This window comes from Protomyctophum parallelum (assembly GCF_964188405.1).
Source record: "Protomyctophum parallelum genome assembly, chromosome: 21".
Classification (NCBI taxonomy): domain Eukaryota; kingdom Metazoa; phylum Chordata; class Actinopteri; order Myctophiformes; family Myctophidae; genus Protomyctophum; species Protomyctophum parallelum.
In genome coordinates this window covers 14,954,933-14,978,695 of record NC_139713.1, presented here as the reverse complement: position 1 = coordinate 14,978,695, position 23,763 = coordinate 14,954,933, and the positions used below count along the sequence as shown (strand labels likewise).

The 23,763-nt window shown below is 41.2% G+C and overlaps 1 protein-coding gene across 1 annotated transcript; it reads left to right on the top strand.

Moving 5' to 3' along the window:
- Positions 1–1,249: 1,249 nt before the first annotated feature.
- On the top strand, positions 1,250–18,499 carry slc26a1 (solute carrier family 26 member 1). The gene is made up of 8 exons (XM_083793471.1): positions 1,250–1,392; positions 8,779–9,280; positions 10,362–10,550; positions 11,054–11,300; positions 12,455–12,686; positions 13,938–14,121; positions 17,297–17,584; positions 17,736–18,499. Exons 2-8 carry the CDS (start codon positions 8,861–8,863, stop codon positions 18,321–18,323), a joined length of 2,148 nt encoding a protein of 715 aa, XP_083649597.1. The 5' UTR covers positions 1,250–1,392; positions 8,779–8,860; the 3' UTR covers positions 18,324–18,499.
- Positions 18,500–23,763: the final 5,264 nt, after the last annotated feature.

The window sequence follows — 23,763 nt, the reverse complement described above, 5'->3', positions numbered from 1 at the left end:
CACAGAATAAGTTTCAGCAAAACCTAGAGGGTGGCAAAAACGTATCCCTATTCCAAAAATGTACAAGCAACACAACAAGCTCACAACAATCTACGATCTATACAAGCTCACAACGTATCGCATAACGATGCGTTGTGAACTTGCAGATCTGCTACTTTCAATATAAGGAAAATAAACGAAAATGTTTGAAAATGTTGTCATTTTAAAGATGGCTAATACACAAACATGCCTGTAACCTACAGTGGATATATGGGTGTGGATTTAGTCAATGCTGCACTAAAACCGGAAAGAAATCAAATGGGAAAAACTATTATACTATGTATACTGTATGATAAAAGTATAACAATAACAGAATTTGAGCTTAAATGCAAATTCTAGGGGGTGGCAACTGACATCTCCCGGGACCCCTGAAACATTTTGTCTTCACCCATTATGTGTTTGTGAGTAAAATGTTACCGGCCTGTTAGTCGTATATAGATAAGAGTGAAGTTTCTGTGTTTATTGCACCTGGGATAAGCCCATATCTTCCCACAACCTATGTAGGTCACTCAATAGCTATGGGGTGTATGCAAACGGTGTGACATTACTACAGGTATATCCCTGTGCATTGTGCAGGGATCTCTTCTTCTGTTTCGGTTTGCAAGGCAGGGTCGCAGGTTCAACAGGAGTAACACTATAACGGGGCAGATAAGCTTCAGCATTCAGTCAAAGATTGACTTGTGTTACCCTCTTGCCCAAATACACACTAGTTTTCCCAAGGGAGTACTACTCTCCAGACACACACACACGCACGCACGCACGCACGCACGCACGCACGCACGCACGCACGCACGCACGCACGCACGCACACACACACACACACACACACACACACACACACACACACACACACACACACACACACACACACACACACACACACACACACACACACACACACACACACACACACACACACACACACACACACACACACACACACACACACACAGACAAGCTCTCACATTAACCCTAAAGGTGACAGCCGGTCCCGCCCACTCGTGGTGATTCAACCAATTGGAAAGAGCGTGAGTTGGGTCAAAGAGCCACACTTATCTTTCTGTTTATCCAACATAGAACATCAGCCTCACAACTCTCTCTGGCTGTCCACTCAGTTGACTGAGTCTCAGAGAGAGAGACAGTGAGCCAGACAGCCAGACAGAGAGAGAGAGAGAGAGAGAGAGAGAGAGACTCTTATGAGCTGGAATAGTCAGAAGTACAAATCAAGTGGAGCATCAATAGGTGACCAGCAGCTATAAAGCGTTGACAGTGTGAGAGAGGGAGAGTATAGAGAGATGTGATCAGAGCCAGGTTGTAACAGCACTATACTTCTCTGTGACATTGGCTGTGTTGGTGAGTACGCTATGTTTATTTGGCACTATTGTATGTAGAGCATGGGACAGTAATAGTAACTAAATATACAGTGTGTGTGTGCGTGAAGCTGTCTGCTGTACAATGATGCTGTAGAACGGTGGCTCTTCTGCCAGGCGTTCTGTCGCGTCCGGTGTGGACCAATGTGACTGTCTGTCTGCCTTTATGCTCTTGGCCTCTGTTTTTGTGGCCCTCCATATAAAGTAGTTTTATTCTAATCCCTTTTATCTGTCTGGCTTTTTTTTATTATGTGTTCTTGTGTTTTTATTACCACTGTCATTTCCATGGTGACTGAACTTCCCTCATCAATAAAACTATCTCTCTCTCTCTCTCTCTCATATACAGTATACATATATTATATACACAGTATATAATTATCTTTGTCAACAGACAATCGTGTTTGTGTTGTTGCTAATCTCAAAAAGTTTCAGATACTAATTTGAACTTTTGTTCACAAGATCAATAACACACACTAACTTGGCTTTCAAATGTGAATAATTGTATTTGCTGACTCTTAAGCACTATAGACAAGATCCTCGGGCGGCAACTTGTGACTGCTTCTATATATCCATGTCACGTCTGTAGAGTAGGCCTATTGATGTGGTGTATCTTTGTTTGAAGTTCTGATTTCACAATTTGCTCAATTCACTGATAAAACTTGCACTTGGAGCACATGGATGATGTGCTCTTTGTATAAACACCACTCAATGGCACTCCAAATGAGCCCGGCAGCGGCACAAAAAAGCTGGACAAAGGCCTTAAATGAACGGACAATTCCTAACTTTTTATGGCCGAAGTCTACAGCAGCGATTGGATGGGATTATATTATACATCACATGATGGAAGAGAGCGAATTTCAATTAGATACGGACACGGTTACATATACAGTTTTTGTTCATTTGTTGCTGAAAGCTTTGCGCTGTGATACAGTTAATCAGGTGTTTGCCATTTGTTACATTATCTCAAAGGAAGCTGCGCTTAGTTTCAGGACCATGTGGTGAGCTGAAGTGCCTTCTCGCTCTTCAAGAGCATTGTGCCGTTTTTAAAAGGTCTTTCATGTTTACTGACACTATATATATATGCCTGACAAATAGGCCCCGGTGTATGTGATGCACTTTAAAGTGGCATGGGAACCACACGCCTAGTGTACTACTATTTTGTCACCTTTTCAATGTCCATTTATGTCACTTTTCATCTTTATTGTATATGGCATGCACATATTGTACCCTTAATGATAATACTTTGAGCATCACAGGGTACATTTTTGTCCTGTGTTTTATCTCATATGGCCTAATGGACAGTGCGACGCTCAGAACCTGCTTCAAGGACCCCCTATAGACCCCACTTTAGAGAACCACTGATCTATAAGACATGCAGTTGTTACTACTTGCTACCGTCCTAACCATAAGATGCAGTAAAAGTGTATACGGTGTGCTCACATCATGGTGATTTAACATAGTTATGATGGCAGCAGAGACTGATAAGATCTATGGTCTTTTGTGGCTTTGGTTGTGACCTGGTTATCTCCTGGGGCTGGGACAGAGCTGCTACTGACTGAGAGTGGGTAAATTGATACGTCAAGGTGCAAACCATAGCAACAGGCTCCAAAGGCTTTGGGGGAGCATGATGGCAGGCACATAAATGTCACTGTGGCTCAGGAGGTAGAGCAGGTCATCCAATGATCCGTGGGTCGGCGGTTTGAATCCCGTCTCCTCCTGTCTACATGTCGAAGTGTCCTTGGGCAAGACACTGAACCCCAAATTGCTCCCGATGTGCTGGTTGGTACCTTGCATGCCTTCCGTTGCCATCGGTGTATGAATGTGTGTGTGAATGGGTGAATGTAATGATCACAATCTATGTAAAGCGCCTTGGATAAAGGCGCTATATAAATGCACCATTTACTGTGTGTCCAACTTTTACTGTCCTTGAGTAAGACATTGAATACCCTGCACCTCTTCAGTCACTCTACTTCGCTCTGGATAAAATTGTATAATGGTATAATTTAGGGGTGCACGATTATGAAATTATGACCGATATCCGATCTCTGATTATTTGCAGGGTCATATCTGCCGATACCGATTCTGACCGATTCCGATATTATACAGAAGACCACAATGGAAACAAGCCTATAGGCCCTATAAGGGCTTGGCCCAGAGTATTCAATCAATCAATAAATAGCATAATACTTTTCCAAGTGTCTGATTTCACTTACTGAATGACTACTGAATGAGATGAGTACACAGATTCAATGCAGATTATTTTCTTTTTAATTTAATTTATTTTTTGCGGGTGAAAACCGATTCAATAATCTGTATTTTTTTTAGACCGTTCCGATACCAATGTGGCATTTTTATGGCCGATAAGGCCTATTCTGATTATGCTACCGATTAATCGTGCATATAATTATCCAGTCCTTAAATCCTTAAAAATAGGTCCATTTGGTTCCAATGTCAGCACTATTAGAGTTACAGATGGATAAATGAACACAGATTATTTTACCGTGTGTTCTATGTAAACTTTCAATTATTCAAATCAAATCAAATCAAACTTTATTTATAAAGCACGTTTTAAAACCAACCAAGGTTGTCCAAAGTGCTGTACAGATCAGTGGCAAAAACAGAGACAGGCAAGAGAACACAGAATGTAAATGAGAGAAACACAATCAGAAATGATGACAAACATATAAGCATGAAAGGTTAAAATAAGCAAAACTAAAAAAAGAGCTAAGATAAAGCTAAACCTAAAATGGACTCAAGAGGGATTGAAAGCCGCAGGGAGAAGAGATGAGTCTTAAGGTGAGACTTACAAATATTAATGGATGGGGCAGATCGAATGTGAAGGGGCGAGCTCTTCCAGAGCCTGGGAGCTCTGGAAGATGTATTTTTTATCTAAATGATCAGTGTGTTTATGATAACCCTAACCCTATAGGCCATACTGATAGCCTCTAAAATGTCATGAATGTCAGGCATGAATTGCAGTGATGACCTTTAGGGACTATGAACCCATTAAGAGATCTTGACTAAACTTTCTTCTCCCTCTCTTTGAGCTCAGATGTCCTCTTCTAGTGGCTTTTGTAATATTGGACTTAGACAATGATAAACCGCAGAAGGGAGGTTTTCTAAGGCCATTTGGTCCGGAGTTGAACAGTCTTTCAAGGAAAATAATTTCGCCATGGATTAAAAAAAATAGTCGAGTCCAAAGTATTTTTTAATTTAAGTAAAATTTATATGAAAGAAAATCCATAATATACAATATTATACATTGTACACTGCACACACGTAATGGAATAAAATATGATCATCTGACTTGCAGTGTGATGCTGGTAACTACAAACAGTTTTATCCAGGTGTAACGTACTCAATTGCAGGACAGACAACAGCCAAGGTTTTGTCTTTATTTCTGTGCGATCGTATGCTGCAGTGCTTGCCATGACTTTGGTGTATAATATGGTAGATGGCCACAAGGAGACATAAAAAAGGCTGATACAGAACCCGTCTCTCCTCTGACACCTGATTTATTCGGTGTGCATCAATGCACAACAGGTGCAGTCACGGCTAGCATTGAGCCCAATTAGTTTGACTCAGGCCAGTATGACTGCTTTAAATCAGCGATCCCTCCAACCCACACCAGGCTTGGGAAAAAGTGATTTTATTGCCATGGTGCAGAAAGGTTGTCATGGTGCAGAGCAGTTGCCATGGTACCAAATGTACTGCGCTGAAAATATATCGAAAATTATATTTAGAACCAACAACTGACTTGATTTTACTCATGGTCAGGTTAATCAAATAATCTTTTGACTTTTTTTTTTTACATTTCTTATACTGTATATCAACGAATCAACGCGAAATAAATTAAAATACACTTTTTTATGATCGACTAAATAGATGTTAACCTTGACATCATTTACATCATTGTGCAATGGTGGCATACAAAAACATAGTGAAAATAGCTGATCTACAAGCTCACCACGCTTTTTTCACTTAAAATCGTTAATCGTAATCGAGGCAAAAGTTTGAGATAATCGTGATTGATTTGAAAACATATTGCCCAGCCCTAATTGTCTATTAGGCAAATATAAAATGATTATAGGGACGCACAACATTATGCTTTGCTGACTATTTTGTCTTTCACAGAGCAATGAATTTATTTTTGACAGTCAAACTGTTACATGGGATAACTGCATGACATTAAACACAAGGGTAATTGTGGTTTAATAATGCATAGACTATGTATTAGGAAGCTAAATCTATTGCTTTAAAACAGTTGTACATCTGTAAATATGACAGATGTATGCATAAGTAACAGATGGATACACTGGAAACAAAGCATTGTACAACGTAACTAGTTCAGTATACTGTAATTAATACCAAACCATGCAGTACGTCGCTATTAACTCTATAACTGATCCATAACCATTACTTCTCCAAAAAGTCAACTATTAACAAGCACATTCCATAAATGTCCATCACATTGAGACCTTGCACGGCACTCTTTCATTCTAAAGTAGTCACTGACTTCAGCACAGGCTTGGCTACTTCTGCACCTGCCAGCCTGTGCATAGAAATGGCACTTGGCCAAAATATTATGATGGAGATTGATGCCAAGGTACAGAACAGTCACAGACAGTTATATTTTATTGGTTTGATGGCATGGGTTATTACTCAATGAAAAGATTTTGTTGAAAGTAGTAGTAGGCTAATAAGCCTATATACAAGATTTTGAAGGGAACAAGGATCAGAGTCTAACGGCCCTTTGAAATAAAATTGGCATACTTAGATCGCTCTAGTGCTCTAATATAAGTTTTGTGATGCTATAAAAGCATATACTGTCCAGTGTTGATTTCGTCGACTAAAACTAAGACAAAACTTTTTTGTCGACTACCTTTTTCCACTGACGAAAGGTGAGATGACTAAAACTAAGTATGACTCAAACTAAATATACTGACAATTTCGTCAACAATTTAAAACTAGACTAAAGGGACTAGGAAGGGACTAGTGGACAAGAGATCCAGTATAAGTCATTTTACACTTGGTTGCATGCTGAAAATAGCAGAACTACAAGCTCACAACGTGTCGCAGCGCGACACCATGTGGACTTGTAGATCTGCTAGTGTAACAGTCATTACGAGGGCATCAAGACCCGCCAAAATACATTTTAGTCGACTAAATCAACTGTCGACTAAAGTCTTATGATATTTACTCGACTAAAACTAGACTAACACTAAAACATTCCAGTTGACTAAAATGTGACTAAAACTAAATGAAGTATTAAAGTATTCAAGAGACTATGACTAAAACTAAAATCAAAACTTGCTGCCAAAAACAACACTTGACTGTGACATCCCCTTTTGAGAAAAGGTTAAATATTTACATTACTAAGCATGTATATTAGAGCATTGAATGATTATTTTATTAGATGTGAACTCTGCTACACCAGAGATCACAGACTGGACCCAACTTATGACTGAAACTGCATCCTTTGAATACTCAATTGCCAGGAAGAACAACGTCAAAGGAAAGTTCCATGAAATATGGGACTACTTTTATTTATATATTAAGGGATGGTTGCAGTAACAATGTATTTATACATTACATATATGACATAAGTGAGTGTCAACAACAGAATGTGGAGGGGTGTTGTCCATGGGGTTTTGACTGCTAGTTGTGTTTTGTTTTCTGTTTGTTTTTTCTTGTCTTTTTCTTTTGTGTAAGTCATGTGTATGCTTTATTGAAAAAATAATTAAAACACTTTGATGACGGCCCAGGCCGTAGCGTAACGGTCTGGGCACCGGACTGGTAATCCAGTCGCAGTGTGCCGCGGGTTCGACTCCCGGACCCGACACGGCCTTTACTGCATGTCATCCCCCCATCTCTCTCCCGTTTCCTGTCAGCCTACTGTCCCACTTTGATGACAACAAAAAAAAATAGATGTGAACGTGTAGACTAGCATAATAAAAAAACTTAAACTAAAAACTAAAACAAAACAAAACACCCCACAGAAGTGGCAATGACCCATTGCGGACAAACCTTTGTGAAAAGTTAATCAGTTAGTCATTGTCTCATGAAAAAACAAAGTTCAGCGTTACAGTACATCGATGAATGGTGGATTGATGTGCCTTTTTTTTGACCAGTCAGCATGAAAAGTTAATCAGTTCTTCTTTGCTAATCTTCCATGCTAATCTGTAATGTGCTTTTTCCCCCTGTGATAGCCAGCCACCCAGTCACCCACTCTTTTGCCCAGTCAGAGTGAAAAGTGAATCCGTTTGCAAGTATTAGATGGCAATGTCAACTAGAGTAGGGTATGGGGGGGGGGGGATTATTAATCAGCTGTATGCTGTGTTATTATGGGCATGACTTATTGACTTATACAGACCCAAAAAGCCAACGTGCAGTGTCTACGTTTTTGGACACACAGACCTATTTGTGTATCCCAAAGGCCAAAGGTCAAATTATCTTGGGGGATTATTTTGGGGCGATAAATAATTACGTCAAGAACAATTAGCGTAATATCACTTATATGCCCATATGTAATTTGGCTGACCAGTTGAAACACTTTTAAACCCCTTAATCAGTTCATAGTTTTTGAGTGTTGCAACCACTCCAAGGAACAGCAATGTCCGTGTCCGCCTATGTGTCGTCCGCCTATCTATGTGTTATAATGAGCACGAGTATGACTATTAGTACCAGTAGGGGTGCTGTTGTACAGAAACAGAGAGAGAGATAGTGCTGTACTGTTGCCTGCTAATGAGAGAGAGAGAGAGAGAGAGACAGGAGGGGGGGGGGGGAGAGGGGAGTTGCACCACTCAGTTCACACTTCACACAGGTGTGATTTAATAATTCATAGTTATTGCACTTTGGCGGATGTTACCTGCACCATGGGTTCCCTCCTCCAATTGTAATGGAACCTTTGCAATAGGGAGTTGGGATGCATTAAGCGTCAAGAGGCGTCAAGAAAAGCGTCGGCAAAGCGTTTCCGTCTTTTCCTCCGACTCTACAAGTCGAAGCCGTGCGCTACTATAGCGTCATTTCCATCCACCATCTGTTTAACCCATTCTGAACGGGAACCCCTTTGGTGTTCTAAGCATTATGTTATATACTTTAGCTATTGAAAAATAGCAGATCTACAAGCTCGTATAGCGCTTATTTGGTTGGTGAAACCATATGGTTATGTTGAGGTGAAAGCTATCACAGGGCCCGTTTGTTTAATTATTGTTTTCCTTCAGGAGGACATGAGGACAACATGTCATCAACGTTTCTCAGCACCATTAACTCCCTAACTCTTGCACTACTCACTAACTGCCCGTCTAACCTGCCCTCACTCTCAAGTCTATCTTAACGGTAATAATCGTTCCCTGTCATGATCTCACAGGAGCACGGCTAAACCACCCCGTAATCAACTCCCCGCACAACAACCCCTACATCCACCCGACCGTCGCCACCTCCACTGGGTCATGGAGTACGCCGCCACCACCAACAAGGTCACAGAAGCCGACTCACCTCCACCTCGTCCTCACCTGGAGCGCCATGTTCGCCAGCGCCACACTCCACTCTCCACCCTGAGAGCCAGGCTCAAGCGGGGCGCGACGTGCTCCGTGCCCGGGGTCCGGGCGACTCTGACGGGGTTCTTCCCCGTGGTGCGCTGGCTGCCAAAGTACAAGCTTCGGGAATACGTGTGGGGGGATCTGATGTCCGGGTTGATCGTGGGCATCATCCTGGTGCCCCAGGCCATCGCCTACTGTCTCCTGGCCGGCGTCGACCCCATCTATGGCTTGTACACCTCGTTCTTTGCCAACATCATCTACTTCTTCATGGGGACGTCCAGGCATGTGTCCGTGGGGATCTTCAGCCTCATGAGCCTCATGGTTGGCCAGGTACAGTAATTGCTCTGCACATGGACGAGAGAACGTTGGAGTGGGAGAATTTGTGATCTCATTATTTGACAGATGTGTGTAACTGAAGCTCTGCATTGATCAGATTTTATATTAATTAAAAATGAGTGCAGCTTAAATTTTATGGTCAGCTTTAGGGGTAGCCGTGGCACAGAAGGTATATACGATACTAGAGCCTGTTTGGGAACCTGCTTCAATTCTGGGTGTCAAGGTCTCCTGAGCAAGATGATGTACCCGGGCCATAACTGCTCCTGAGTAGAAGTGATGTAAATAGGTTTTCAATGTAATGAGTCCCGGGATGCAGGGATGGTCTTTTAGATGATTCATTTCATTTTATATGGTTATAATTCATGTAGAAAACAGAAGAAATGATTATTATGACTAAAGCTAGCAAAATAAACTAGAATAAAAAAAACAGTAGTGCATCCCGTGGATGCAGAGGTCGTTGTTGTATTGCGTCCCTTAACTATAAACTGCGTTTTGGGATGCAAAATGCACCCTATTTTAATCTCTAATGAGTGGTGCCTTTCTTGGTTGCTATACAAACAGTTATCAGTGTGCGAGTGTGAATGTAATGCAATGCCATTTAAATGTGGATAAAAGGTGCTGTAGTGATGCAGACCATTTGCCATTTAACCCATTTTGGGCGGGAACCCCTTTTGGTGTGTTAAAGCATTGTTATACTTTAGCTATTTGTAAAATAGCAGAGCTACAAGCTCATAGCACGGCACACGGTGCCCCGCTATGAACTCGTAGGTCTGCTATTTTTGAAAAAATCTTGAAAATGTGCCTCAAATCTTTGAATATATATTATTACAGAGTGAACATTCAACTCAAATCTTTGCTTCTGGGGAGGGTCCCTGGAACAACATATTTTCAGATGGGGGTCGGGGGTATATTACATATCGTTTTTGTGGTCCTTGACATGAAATATTGAGAACCACTGATACAGAAACATACGGTTTGTCAGAAAACTGTCAGGATTTTGAAGACGTCAACATCAAATGCTTAATTCAGGTCCATTTGGATTCATGGCCGACGATGGTTCCCTTTGCCTCTATAGGTGGTGTACAGGGAGGTGGACCTGGCCTTTGGTCCCAACGAGGACTCCAGCACCGACGCCATGGATCCTGGCATGTTGAACAGCACCGATGTCTTCGCCAGTGACCTGGGACAGGGGTCGGAGTGCGGCAGGGAATGTTATGCCATCGCTGTAGCAGGGGCCATCACATTCCTAGCAGGCATTTACCAGGTACAGTATGGCCCTATACTGTACATACTGTAACTTATTTTGGACGATTACTGGGTAGAGGCCACTCCCGCCCCCTCTAGTGGAGTAAACTGTTAAGCACTTCCGCTTATCTGTGTTTACAATCTCTAGGCATAGCAAGCAATGGAGCCGGGCAGCAGCACCACAACATACATACATAAATACCTCGAATCGTCTGTGCTCGACACTAGGTCTATACTGCTTGTGGACTGTTTTTTGAGTGGTGCAACCACTCCAAGGAACAGCAATGTCCGTCCTAACCTGTGTGACGACTATGTGACTATGTTACTATGTTTAGAGTACCATGTAGGGGCAAAAGTGGCGCTGTTGTGCCAGAAACAGAGAGAGAGAGAGATAGGGCTGCACTGTTGCCTGCTAATGAGAGAGAGAGAGAGAGAGAGAGAGAGAGAGAGAGAGAGAGAGATTTCATATATTTAATATACAGTGATAACTTAACCACCAACCCCACCCCACCGTCTCTCCAGATCATGATGGCCGTGTTCAGGTTAGGCTTCGTCTCCATTTACCTCTCCGCCCCCATGCTGGATGGCTTCGCCACCGGCGCTTCCTTCACCATCTTGACCGTACAGGCCAAGTACCTTTTGGGCCTGAAGATTCCCCGCCACCAGGGCTACGGAACAGTCATCTTTACCTGGTACAACATCTTCGCCAACATTCACACGACCAACTTCTGTGACCTCATCACCAGTGCAATCTGTATCTTCATCTTGGGTAATAAATACTAAAGCAGTGTTTTTTTACCCGAAAACTTTTCATGTCAAGGACCCCAAATTATTCTCGTATAATGTATTTGGCCAAAGATGGCAATCTGAAAATACTTTGTACCATGCTGGAGCCGCATCGCATGCACGATTTGTGTTATTAAAATGTTTCAACCGCTCTACAAGCAGATCTCCAGGTTTGTGCATGTAGATAACCGCGCGTCACCAGACCCTCCACCTCAGAGGAAATAGAGTGTAGATTAGACCAGCTACTTTCAAATTGCTAGTAGTAGTAGGGTTAACTCGAATATGGAGACACAAAGGAGGTTCTTTGTGTGTATTATATTATTTGAATTTAAATCCTGAAAAGTAACATTTTAAATTAAATGCCTTTAATTATAGTTATGTTAACTTTATAAACTATAAACACGACATTGGGACATAAAAGAAAGATAATGACACTTTAATACTAACTCAGTAAGCTACTAATTTAGACTGAAGTAATTGAAGCGGGTCATGTTTGCAAATCAATAATATATCAGTATTCTGATATTGACCTGAGGGCCACATTAAGTGAAGGTGGGGGACCAGTCCTAGAGCATGAAGCACTTTATTTATTGTCTTATTGTCGTTATTTATTGTCCTAGCAGTGGTGGGAAAAAGTACTCAATTGTTTTACTTAAGTAAAAGTACCAATACTGCATTTTATAACTACTTTGTTACAAGTAAAAGTACGGAATTGAAAATGTACTTGAGTAAAAGTACAAAAGTATCGGCATCAAAATGTACTTAAAGTACTAAAATTAAAGTAGGCCTATTCATATTGCAGAATGTCCCATTTCACAAGTTCAAAATGTGTAGAAAATCTATTGAAAAGAGCTCACAATGCAACGCAATGTATACCGCAATGTATAGGGTCGAAGTGGTTAATGTACGTTTTCTAATCAAAATTAAAATAGCCAAAGTAACTAAAGTTTTCAAATCATTGTAGTGGAGTAAAAGTAAAAATTTTGGCTCCGAGATGTAGTGGAGACTGTATAAGAGTAGAAGTAAATGTACTGGAAATACTCAATACTCAAGTAAAGTACAAATACCTCAAAACTGTACTTAAGTACAGTACTTAGGTAAAAGCACTTAATTACTTTCCACCACTGTGTCCCATAGTGGCAGGGAAGGAGATCCAGGAGCGCTACAAGGACCGTCTAAAGATCCCGCTACCCACCGAGTTGGTCGTGGTGGCGGGAGCCACGCTGGCCAGTCATTTTGGGGATCTGAACGGCCAATACAGCTCCAGCGTTTCCGGGCACATCCCGACAGGTTTCATCCCCCCAAAGGTGCCTGATTTCACGCTGATGCCACGTGTGGCACTGGATGCCATTCCTCTGGCAGTTATTAGGTATGGTACACCGGTATGTCCAGTTATCATCGTGTGTGTGTGTGTGTGTGTGTGTGTGTGTGTGTGTGTGTGTTCAGTTCAGCCCTATGTGGGAAATCTGAATAATAGACGATAAGATATAGACGATAAGATAAGAAACAGATAAGAAAGAAAGTCTGTGTAAAGACTGTGTGAGAAAAGGGACACAAGAAGATAATCGAAATCATAAATTAATTAGCCTGTGCTTCAATTTAACAAACTTACACCAAAATGGCGTTTTAATGATGAACTACTTCTCCAAACTGTATCCTACGGTATGTGATTTGAATGAAATAGGAACATGTTTGTTTACATATTATGTGGGGTTGTCCTTCTTTTAGATAGTACTGGTAACAAACAACAAAAAAGATTCTGGGCAGAACTTTTAAAAACCAAATTCAAAGACAACTGTGGTTGGTTATCAGAAGCAAAGTTCTTTGTTTACCCAGGGAAGTGGACTAAGCTCGACATGCTTGTTTACAGCCACACCCTGCTCATAGAACATTTCATGGTAGGGGTTCAATGTCTTGAACCCCATTGCAATTGCACATTGCAATTCTGCTAAAAAGGTGTTAGCGGTTAATCGCAACGACCACACATACATATATTTTCAATAGTGTTCAGTATCAACTATGGATTTCTAAAACAAAAACAGGTAATAAAAGCAAGTATGTAAGTGTGATTTCAAAAGACAGTTGAAAGAGAGCATTGCATTTGATAGACTCAGGCAGGTCATTTCAAAGTATGGGTGATTTTGGAATAACCAGAGGCAGAAAGGCCCTGCATAAGGATCTCAGTGTGGGGCTACACTATCAGTGGTTCCCAAACCTTTTCATGTCAAGGACCCCCAAATTGACACTAATTAGCCCGCGGACCCCCATTCGAAAAGACGTGCCAGGGTCCCCCATATAATAGAAGATTTTTGGCTCTAGCAGTGATTCTCAACCTGTTTAATTTCAAGGACCCCCAGTTTGATATGCATTAGGCTACGGACCCACCATTTAATGGAATTGTAAAAGCAATGTTAATTTAATGTGTACAAATGGGGTTCCATTTGTATCACTCCCAGAGTTACAGACCCATAAGAAGAGGGTTATGGTTCCTATAACTATCATTTAGCTGGCCCTGGAACTCCCTCAAGGACCCCTAGGGGTCCCCGCCGGACCCCACTTTGGGAAACCACCGATATATGTACATGGCACCATGTACTCACTTTTATTTCTTTGCCCTCAGCTTTGCCTTCACCGTGTCACTGTCGGAGATGTTTGCTAAGAAGAACGGCTACTCGGTTCGTCCCAACCAGGAGATGCTGGCCATCGGCTGCTGCAACATCATCCCGTCCTTCTTCCACTGTTTCACCACCAGTGCAGCGCTGGCCAAAACCATGGTGAAGGACTCCACGGGCTGCCAAACACAGGTGATACACACACAGGCCAAAAAAAGCAAAAAAAGGGTATTCTTGAGGCATTTCTGCTGTGTTCCAAATGGTTCTCAAACATTTAAATGTCAAGGTCTCCACCTGTTATAGTTACAGACTTGTAAGGGTTCATTTAGACTCCCCCGGCCTAAAGGAACCGAAGAGACCCTGGAATCCGCTTTGAGAACCGCTGCATTCGGTATCCGGTACGGTCGCCCCTAGACCATCGATATTTCCGCCGACCTCACGCCGACCGCTCGGTCCGACGGTTTTATATTCTTTATTTTGTTTTACTGAGAATAAGGTTAGAAATAAGTTTAGTGTCAGGCATAATACTGGGGTTAAGTTTAGGTATAGGGTTAGGCATAGTTTTACTGGGGTTAAGTTTAGGCATAGTTTTACTGGGGTTAAGTTTAGGCATAGGGTTAGGTTTAGGCATAGTTTTACTGGTGTTAAGTTTAGGCATAGTATTAGGGTTAGGCATAGTATTACTGAGGTTAAGTTTAGGTATAGGGTTAGGTTTAGGCATAGTTTTACTGAGGTTAAGGTAATAGGAATAAGGTTAGGTTTAACCGTTTAAGCATAATTTACTTAGATTACTTTAAGAATACCAGGCCGCTTTTTTTTTCTTTCTTTTTTTTGCTTAATCTTACACACCCTGTTGTGGAGGTGTCATAATAGGTGAACATTGGACAAATGCAGGCAAACGTTTAGGCCAGAATCGAACATCGGTGAAAATGTGATCGAAGCTTCAGCTACCAATTCACACTTGTATATTACACGGTTGAATTGTGAGTGTGAACAGTAGGCAGTTTAGTAATTTAACCCCACGTCTCTATCATACTGGGCTACTGTAACTATCAGGCAGTTTTTTTACTACCGATCAATTTTATTACAGAGTAATAAAATTATGATAAAGTAAGATTGTGGGTGCAAAATTCATGTATTAGAGCAGACAGCTCTCACCCCCTATACCGGGAATATGAATTCCTGACATCCGGCCAATGGTTAAAGACCCCTGTTACAAAAACAAACTGGTACAAATTTTCATTCATACCTACCTCCATCCGAGCCATCAACAAGGGAAGCAGGAGGAGGTAGATGTAGTCACACTCGGTGCACTTTAGCCCTGGTTGCACTTTATATTTAATGTCTGTATTTACATCTGTATCTTGTGATAATGTATACGTATGTCTGTTATGTATGTTGTACTGTTTGTAATGTCTCTGAGAGCTTTTATTATCTGCTGTAAAAAGTGCCCAGTTTGGGACATATGAATAAACTTGACATTGACAAGGTTAATAATTATTAATAATAATGACTTGATAGCAGAGGGAAATTCCGTTCTCATGTAGCTAAAAATAGAATAAACATTTAGACATGCATCCACATAAAAAGCAATTGATCACACCTTGCTGACCATCAGCTGATGGTCATTCATAGGAATTTTATCTTGTCTGTTATTTATGCCACAATATCTGTATGGCTGCCCACACACTCTCCCTATTAAAACCCACAATCCACATGCACCCCAGACCTTTTTTTTGTTACCTGATTTGTTCATCGTTTTGTATTTCATTGTTACAGGTGATTTGTTTATACGTTGTACGTTGTTGTTGGGCAAAATAGCAGAGATGTACAAGCTTATATCAATACAAAAGTAGCACACAATATAAATATGTAGAAAATCTAGAAATACGTGTTAACTTGTGACTTGTGAGCCATCTATTTTGGAAAATGATGGAAACAATTAAATTGCTAAATCTAGAAAATACGTGAAATGTTTGTCTATAATTAATGACATGCCCAAAATAGGGATGCCAGGTTTAAAGTTAAAATGGTAGAATTATCACAGACAGTATTCAAATTGTATCACACTATTAGACAAGTAATGGGGACGCTGTGGGCGCTGGGGGGCGTGTTCCCTCCTCCACGTCATCAGTTTCCATACATACCCGAGGCGGGGTTGGTGAAAGGGCCTTTCTGTGTGGAGTTTGCATGTTCTCCCCGTGTCCCCTAGGGTAGGTATACCCTCACAAAAACATGCAGTAATCCTGGTCTCTAAACTACCTCCCCCTGGCCAGCCGGGGCGGCTGATGGAGGGGAAAAGGAACTGGTTGGAATAACGTGTTCCTTCCATGTTCTATGTCCGGCTGGGGAAATTCCCCCGTCAGGTGAAACGAAGCAGCTTGGACTCAATCCCCCAGGTTGGCAGAGGAAGTGTAGCGCCCAGGATTACAATAAAAATGGGTTGCAAAATCGTGGGATAAGAATGATTAAAAAAATACAAAATAAATAAAAAAGAAAAGTAATTCATATCTGGGGAGGAGTGAAACATACTGCATTTGCTTGTATACAAATTATTAACTTGGAAAGAGGCGACCCCAAACCAATCTCAGGGCCCTAAACAAATGTTTTCTTTGTTTAGTGGGTCCGGCAGTCCCTGTTAACATGTGGCTACTCATTAGTCAACACCTGTTGACCGAGTCTTATGAGTCTATATAATTAAGTCCTACTCTAAACTCTGTCATGAGGACATAAAATAAAATTAACGAGTTGCCTCATAGTTTCCTGTGTCACTTTAATTTTACTGTCCACTGTGTCCTAGGGTGCTGACGATTCTCCACTTGTGTTTGGGGTTGGATACTGAAACCAGAATTAAATATTACTGTAATGATTTTCCCACATTTTAACCCATCCTCCCATTCTTGTCGGGAACCCCTTTTGGTGTTTTAAGCATTATGTTATACTTTAGCTCTTGAAAAATCTGAGATCTACAAGCTCATAGCGCGGCACTTTGTAGGTCTATTTTTTTTTTTGCGTGAAAATGTGGTGCAAATCTTTGAATATATATTCTTTCAAAGCAAACGTTTTTAACTAAAAGCCTTGCTTCTGTGGGGTCCCTGTAACTACATATTTTCAGATGGGCGTTGGCGGCCAATTACATATAGGCTAATTCTGTGGGTCCTTGACAAGAAATAGTTTGAGAACCGCTGACATAGAAACGTAGGTTTTTTTCCTGAAAACTGTCATGTTTTAGAAGACATTTGTGGAATCGTCCTCCGGTCTAAATGGGTAAAGAGTATGGGTTTACCCAGGTTATGAATTATGTGTGTGGTACAGTACCTTGCCGTGTTGACCAATGAAAGCATGTTTCAAACCGCCTCTCTCGTAGGTCTCCAGCTTGGTCAGTGCTCTCGTCGTCCTCCTCGTCCTCCTGTTTTTCGCTCCTTACTTCTACGCCCTCCAGAAGTGCGTCCTCGCCTGCATCATCATCGTCAGCCTGAGGGGAGCTCTCCGGAAGTTCCGGGACGTCCCGTCAAAGTGGCGCGCCAGCAAGATCGACGCCGTCGTCTGGCTGGTCACCATGGCGGCGTCGGCACTCATCAGCGTGGAGTTGGGCCTCTTGGTCGGAATCGTGTTTTCCATGCTCTGTGTCATCTATCAGACCCAGAATGCTAAGGTCATTTTAATAAGTTATTTTAGACTTCACTTTCTGTCTTTCCTCATGCTCGTAAAACAAGTACTGCAGTGTAAACTATATAATTCATTAATGTAAGATCCTTGTAAAAGGTCAAACATAATGAACTATCTAATCCGTGTCTCTCTTAAAGGTTTCTCTCCTTGGCCGGGCGGATGATACCGACTTTTACGAGGACATGGAGGAGTACAAGAACCTCACAGCCCCGTCTCGTGTCCAGGTGTTCCGCTTCCAGTCTCCCCTGTACTACGCCAACAAGGACTCGTTCCTCAAGTCCCTCTACAAGGCCGTCGGAGTGGACCCTTTCTTGGAGCTGACGCGAAAGAGAAAGGCGGAAAAGAAGAAGGCCAAAGAGCTGGCCGCCAAACAAGACGCCGCGGCTGCGCCGGATAAAACCAACGGAGAGGTCAGCATTGCGCTGGTTCGAAGAGAACTGGACTTCCACACCATTGTCGTGGACTGCTCGGCCATTCCCTTCGTGGACTCGGCGGGCACGGTCGCCTTCAAAGGGCTGCTCAAGGACTACAAAGAGGTCGGGGTGAGCGTGCTCGTCGCCTGTTGCAACACATCGGTCATCGACGCCCTAAGGAGAGGGGCCTTCTTCGGGAAGGACGACGGAGAGATGGACAGTATGCTGTTTTATACCATTCACGCGGCAGTCATGCACGCAGACATGGCAGCAGCAGCAGTGGCGAGAACCACAGAGGATTCCACAGTATAGTGGTAGAACTGAAGACGACGATGAAGGGCTCTGCACTACTAGGCCACCTCTTGTTTCTTTTCTCTCATACATAAATGTCCTGACCCAACATAGCCGATCTACAAGCTCACGATGTGTCGCAAGCATGGCCCATTGTGAGCTTGCAGACCCTATATGTTTGTCAAATGCTGGCTCCAGAATAGGGATGCTAGGGTTCAAATTAATTGAATAAAAATGTTATATATATATATATATATATATATATATATAAATATGCAGCCATACACACACACACACACACACACACACACAGTAAGTTGATAACTTACAAGAATGTCTGTTAAGTACATACATTTTAACTGTAAGGCGTTAGTCCAGTCCAGTGCCCCCCCCCCCCCCCCCCACCCCACACACACACCCCAAAGGGAAGCAGCCTGGGGGAGGGGGCAACCTCAACCTGGTATCAGAACCTCCTGAATGGACTCCTGTCGGGTACCGAGCAGCAGTAGTAGTTCTCTGACTGAGGTTCTCCATGGTGACAGTTGAGCCATGCCACTCTGGAGGGAAGCCTTAATAATTGTTTCTTCAACCTACAACATCCATGATCTCATGTTTCAATAAAGCACCCAGAGCATATGGTTATACTATAGCACAGGTGAACGCTGTGATGAAGCCAGACGGGCAAACCATTAGATTATGTGTAATGGATCTGCTCCTTATTTTAAATTATATAATGTTTCACTGTCACCAGTGTATTTCATATAAGAAAAAGTGCAGCTAAACAGTGAGCAAATATTCCTTTCTTTTAAAAATGGCTGTGATTCGTACGTCTGGTCTAAATGATACAAAACAAAAGAATATGCATTGAAAAGGGAAATTAATAAAGTAGTATATGATATCACTGTATCTGGGTTATGATTGAAAAACAATGCTTTTTTTATGTACATAAAATACATTTAGCCCTTTGTGAATCTCAAGGAATTACTCTTTTATATTTTCATACTTTCGGAATACTAGTTTGATTTTGGAAACATGCTATGGAATAAAAATGTACATGGGGTCATTCCTTTGATTCTTACTTGCAGGAATGTATTAAAACACTGCCTTAATACTGATACTTATTTTATTGTGACCGAGCGAGAAACATAACTAATGATATAAATCTCACGTATTCATTGGTAATAGGAGAAATCCTTAACTTGCCTCAGTGTAAGTTTCAATGTATCTTATCTAATCATCCCTCTAACGCATATTTCTTCCCATGCATATTAAAAACATTTATATATATTATTTATTTTGGCCATTTTCGTATACTTTGAAACTGACAAATTGATGTTCTGTTTGCAATGTCATCTGGAACTGGAAGATTGTGATTATTCAACCATTTAATTTAGGATTATACTTATATGATCAGCATCTCTCCTCCACTTGAAATATTATATTTTATACCTTTTTATTTATTTAATTTGTCCTAATTCTATTTGAAACAAGTGGTCTGTGTCTAACTGCTTTTACAATATTTTTAAAATGATTGTATATTTTTTTAAATATACTGTACATACTATGTAACAAAATAAATCTGTTCATGACTCCCCTAATCTCTGCTCATCACCATAAACTTAAAAAGACCAAAAATAATGCTGTAATAGATCACCTTACCTTAAATTGTCCTTTTAAAATCGAGCCAATAGAGGGCAGCATAACATGCATTGTGTACAAAATAAAAAAGTGAGCTCCTTTCAAGTTATTAAAAAGGCCTGCAGGGTTAGTTTATTTACATCATTCTTGATTAATTCAACCGTTTTATAAACAGGCAACGAAATAAACACCACAATGGTCCACCATGCTCTGAAACCAAACGATGACATACAAACGGTCATAAAAAGGTCATTCAAAAAAATGTAACCACAAACCAGGGTATAATTAAAAGGCAAATGTTCCAAGAATCAAATGTAACGCACACTCCAAAAAGGCAAAAATATCAGATCTCGCAGCACTATATGGTGCATATCCCAGTTCTGCAAAGTGCAGTACAAGTGCTCTGAACTTGTCTGTGGCAGTTCATGCAGCATTGCTCACAGATATAAGAAAAGAAAGAAACAAAACAAACCATACAATCAAAGAATACAGGTATACACTGGCATTATGGAGTTAACGGTATACAAAGAGCTTCCTTCTGACAGATCCTCATTAAACGTGTAATGCCCCGATTTGGCGCCACGCACCAAAAACAGTAGCCTGACTCGGCCAGACTGCGGCAGTATCGAGTTCACAGGTTCCCTCCTCCTATAACTTGATCTGGTCTCTCTCAAGCAGAAACGATGAACCGGAAGCAGCGGGGACAAAGATCTGATATCTCCATGACAATTTTGAGTCGTAGTCTTAGCTTAGCTTGTGTTTACATTTGCGCTGTGGCACAGCTACAATACAGTCTCACGTTGATCGCACCTCTAGCGGCCGCATATCGCTCCGATCAGATTTTGTTCGGAGTGCATCGTCTCTGCCCGAGAGAGACCAGATGGGAGGAGGAGGAACTCACTGCTGCCGCCAGCTGGCGGAGTCGGGTTACAAAAACAGCACATGCACCTGCATAACAAGAGGGTTAACCACTTAAACCCCAGCAGCATCCGTAGTCTGGGGGGAAACCTTCGCACGAGAAACAGCAGATCTGCAAGCTCGCAATCATAGAGTATATATATCTATAGAGAAGACACCCGAGTTCTCCTCCCATCCACTTGCATTGAGTTGCTCAAAAGCGCATGAGGTGGATTCACTCCTCCTTCCGGGTAGGAACAGAGTGCATTCTGGGACGGATTGCAATGGTGAGTGGCCCCAAACACATGAACGCGCTGCCGTTGAACGCGCACGAGCGTCGTCCGTCGTGAACGTGTACAATGATAGTCAACGGACAGCGCGTTCATGTGTTTGGGGCCAGGCTGCAATACCTTCATTCGGCCACTATGTCCATTTCGCCTCAAGATTTCCTCTGGGTGCCTTCTCTATAAATATATATACTCTAAGCTCGCAATGCGTTGTTGTTGTGCGAGCTTGTAGGCTACTTTCAGCGAAGATATTTAAACAAACAAAAAAAGTCACTAGTACAGAGTCCTGAGGGATTCCGGTTAAACCAAGTTTAAGTGGTTGAAGCCATGGACCACTTCACCACTTTTCAACCCATCTTCATATAATAGGTTTTTTAACTATATTTTTTACAACATTTTACAATTTTACAAAATTTAGATTTTTATTATCGTGATAACGATGGCTTCCATTTTTGCATTGCATTTTCAGGACTATAGAAAGCCTGCAGTTTCTATTAGCTTGGATTCCCCATCGATGATGTCACTGGTGGACGGGTTTCTGAACTGCCCGCAGCCCTCCTATGAGACACAGACCGAGTAGGAAAATAATTGTGCCATTTTATCATGACTATTAGTGAGGACCTATTATATGAAGATAGGTTGAAAAGTGGTCCTTGAAGCAGTCTATATCCAGAGAGCTCTTCATCACAGAGAAGATGGATGAATGGATACAAGTTAAGGTTTTTGTCCTTTACGCTCGAGTGGTCAAAAAACAAGGCAACTGTAAAACATAGTCATAAAGGTGGGGGGGGGACTTAAATCCCCTCCAAAGCATTAAAACGTTATGGAATAAAGAACATACATTTGATTACATTTATCCTGGGAGGTAAAACATGCCACACAAATGGAAATAAAAGTACAGAAAATAACAGCAGGGTTCTTCTTATATATATATACATTCCAATATTAAATTACTTTTTTATCATTCTTACAGCTTTTACCTGATATAAATTCACAACACTTCATGGCATAAATAGTTTTCCCCAGTGATCATTGTTTCACAGTGTGGTTGGTGGTGAATTTCCAGCTGTTTCAAAAACCTGTCTCATGATTTGTTTTTGCATTTCCATACATATATATATGAATCCCATACATACAGTACATTCCAGAGAAGCCTGGATAAAGGCAAAAGTAGAGGCAACAAACAAAAACAAACAAAATAATACCATTGTTGTTCACTAGGGCTGTCCTCGACTAAATGTAGTCAACTTAGTCTACTAATAGGCATTGGAATTTGTCGACTAATCGGTTGGTTTATTGTTCACATTAACTCTGGCGTCCCCGTTTTGGTCAAATATCCGAAAATATTATTTTGAATTATTTAAAAATATATAAACTATTGGATGTGCTTCATTGTACTATTTGACGTAGAACAATAAGGGCTTATGTCGGCTGGTGATTGGCCAAAAGACTGGTAGAATTAAAGGTTTATACACATTACAAGAGATGTGCTCATCAGAAGAAAGAGAAAAAAAGCAAAAAAATTATAAATAATAATCAACTAACAAAGACCAAAATTGATTATTCGACTATGAGGCACAGCCCTATTTTGTTAATTTTACAATGTGAAAAAAGTTAGATGATAGATAACACAAACATAGCTCAAGACTTGTATTGTCTAGACATTGTGATACTGATACACTTAAAGAAAATCAATTTAGCTGGCCTCATGCATTGATAATTGTGAGGTAACTTGAAGAATATAGAGATGCCAAAGTTTTGAGTCCAATACAATCACGATTCTGGAGTTCCAGACCACTCATCATTACCAATGTTTTGACCGATATTGACATATTTTTTAAAAACAATTTGAAGATCTGTGAACATTTACATACCTTTTTATTTTAAATAAACAAAATTTTATTTATTCAATTTTAACCACTAAAATAGCTGATCTATAAGCTCACAATGCCTTGTGTTATGACACTTTGAGCTTGTAGAATGGCCATTTCTTTTTAAGAAAACCTAAACACAACACCGGGGACAATGGCTGTATAATTGCTGATACAGACGTTGTAAAAAAAAGTGAAATAATGGACTTTATATCGACCCGAGTGGAATAGTAAGAGAGTGGCGACACGCTTTGATCTCGCCGCAAAGCGGGTGCCTATGGGCTAATAGTTCCAAACATTGGAACTATCCCATTGAGATAGAATGAGCACGTCCGCATTCCATCGTTACAATGGGAGTCAACGCTAGTGTCGCCACTCTCATTTTATTCCACTCGGATATCGACCAGACAAATGTATCAGTTGGGCTCTGATAAGAGATGAGACATGATGTAGCTCTGGTTTAATCTTCTATGACTGTCTACAGTGTGTACTTCCCACTGAGCATTTAAAAATAATTACCACCCCTGGTCTCATAGGCCACTACAGAACTATCTCTCCTACCTGCTAGGCAATTAAAAACATTTCCATGCAACACCAACTGAATGTTATGTAAGTAACATAATTATAGTTCTATGGGAATTGGGAAATACAAAGGCCAGTTCAGATCTAAGATTCATAATGAGGGAGAGGGGGAAAGAAATCACACCCCTGTGAAGTGAGGGGCGCTCTTATCATCATACATCATCTCTATCTGGCCAATCACAATTT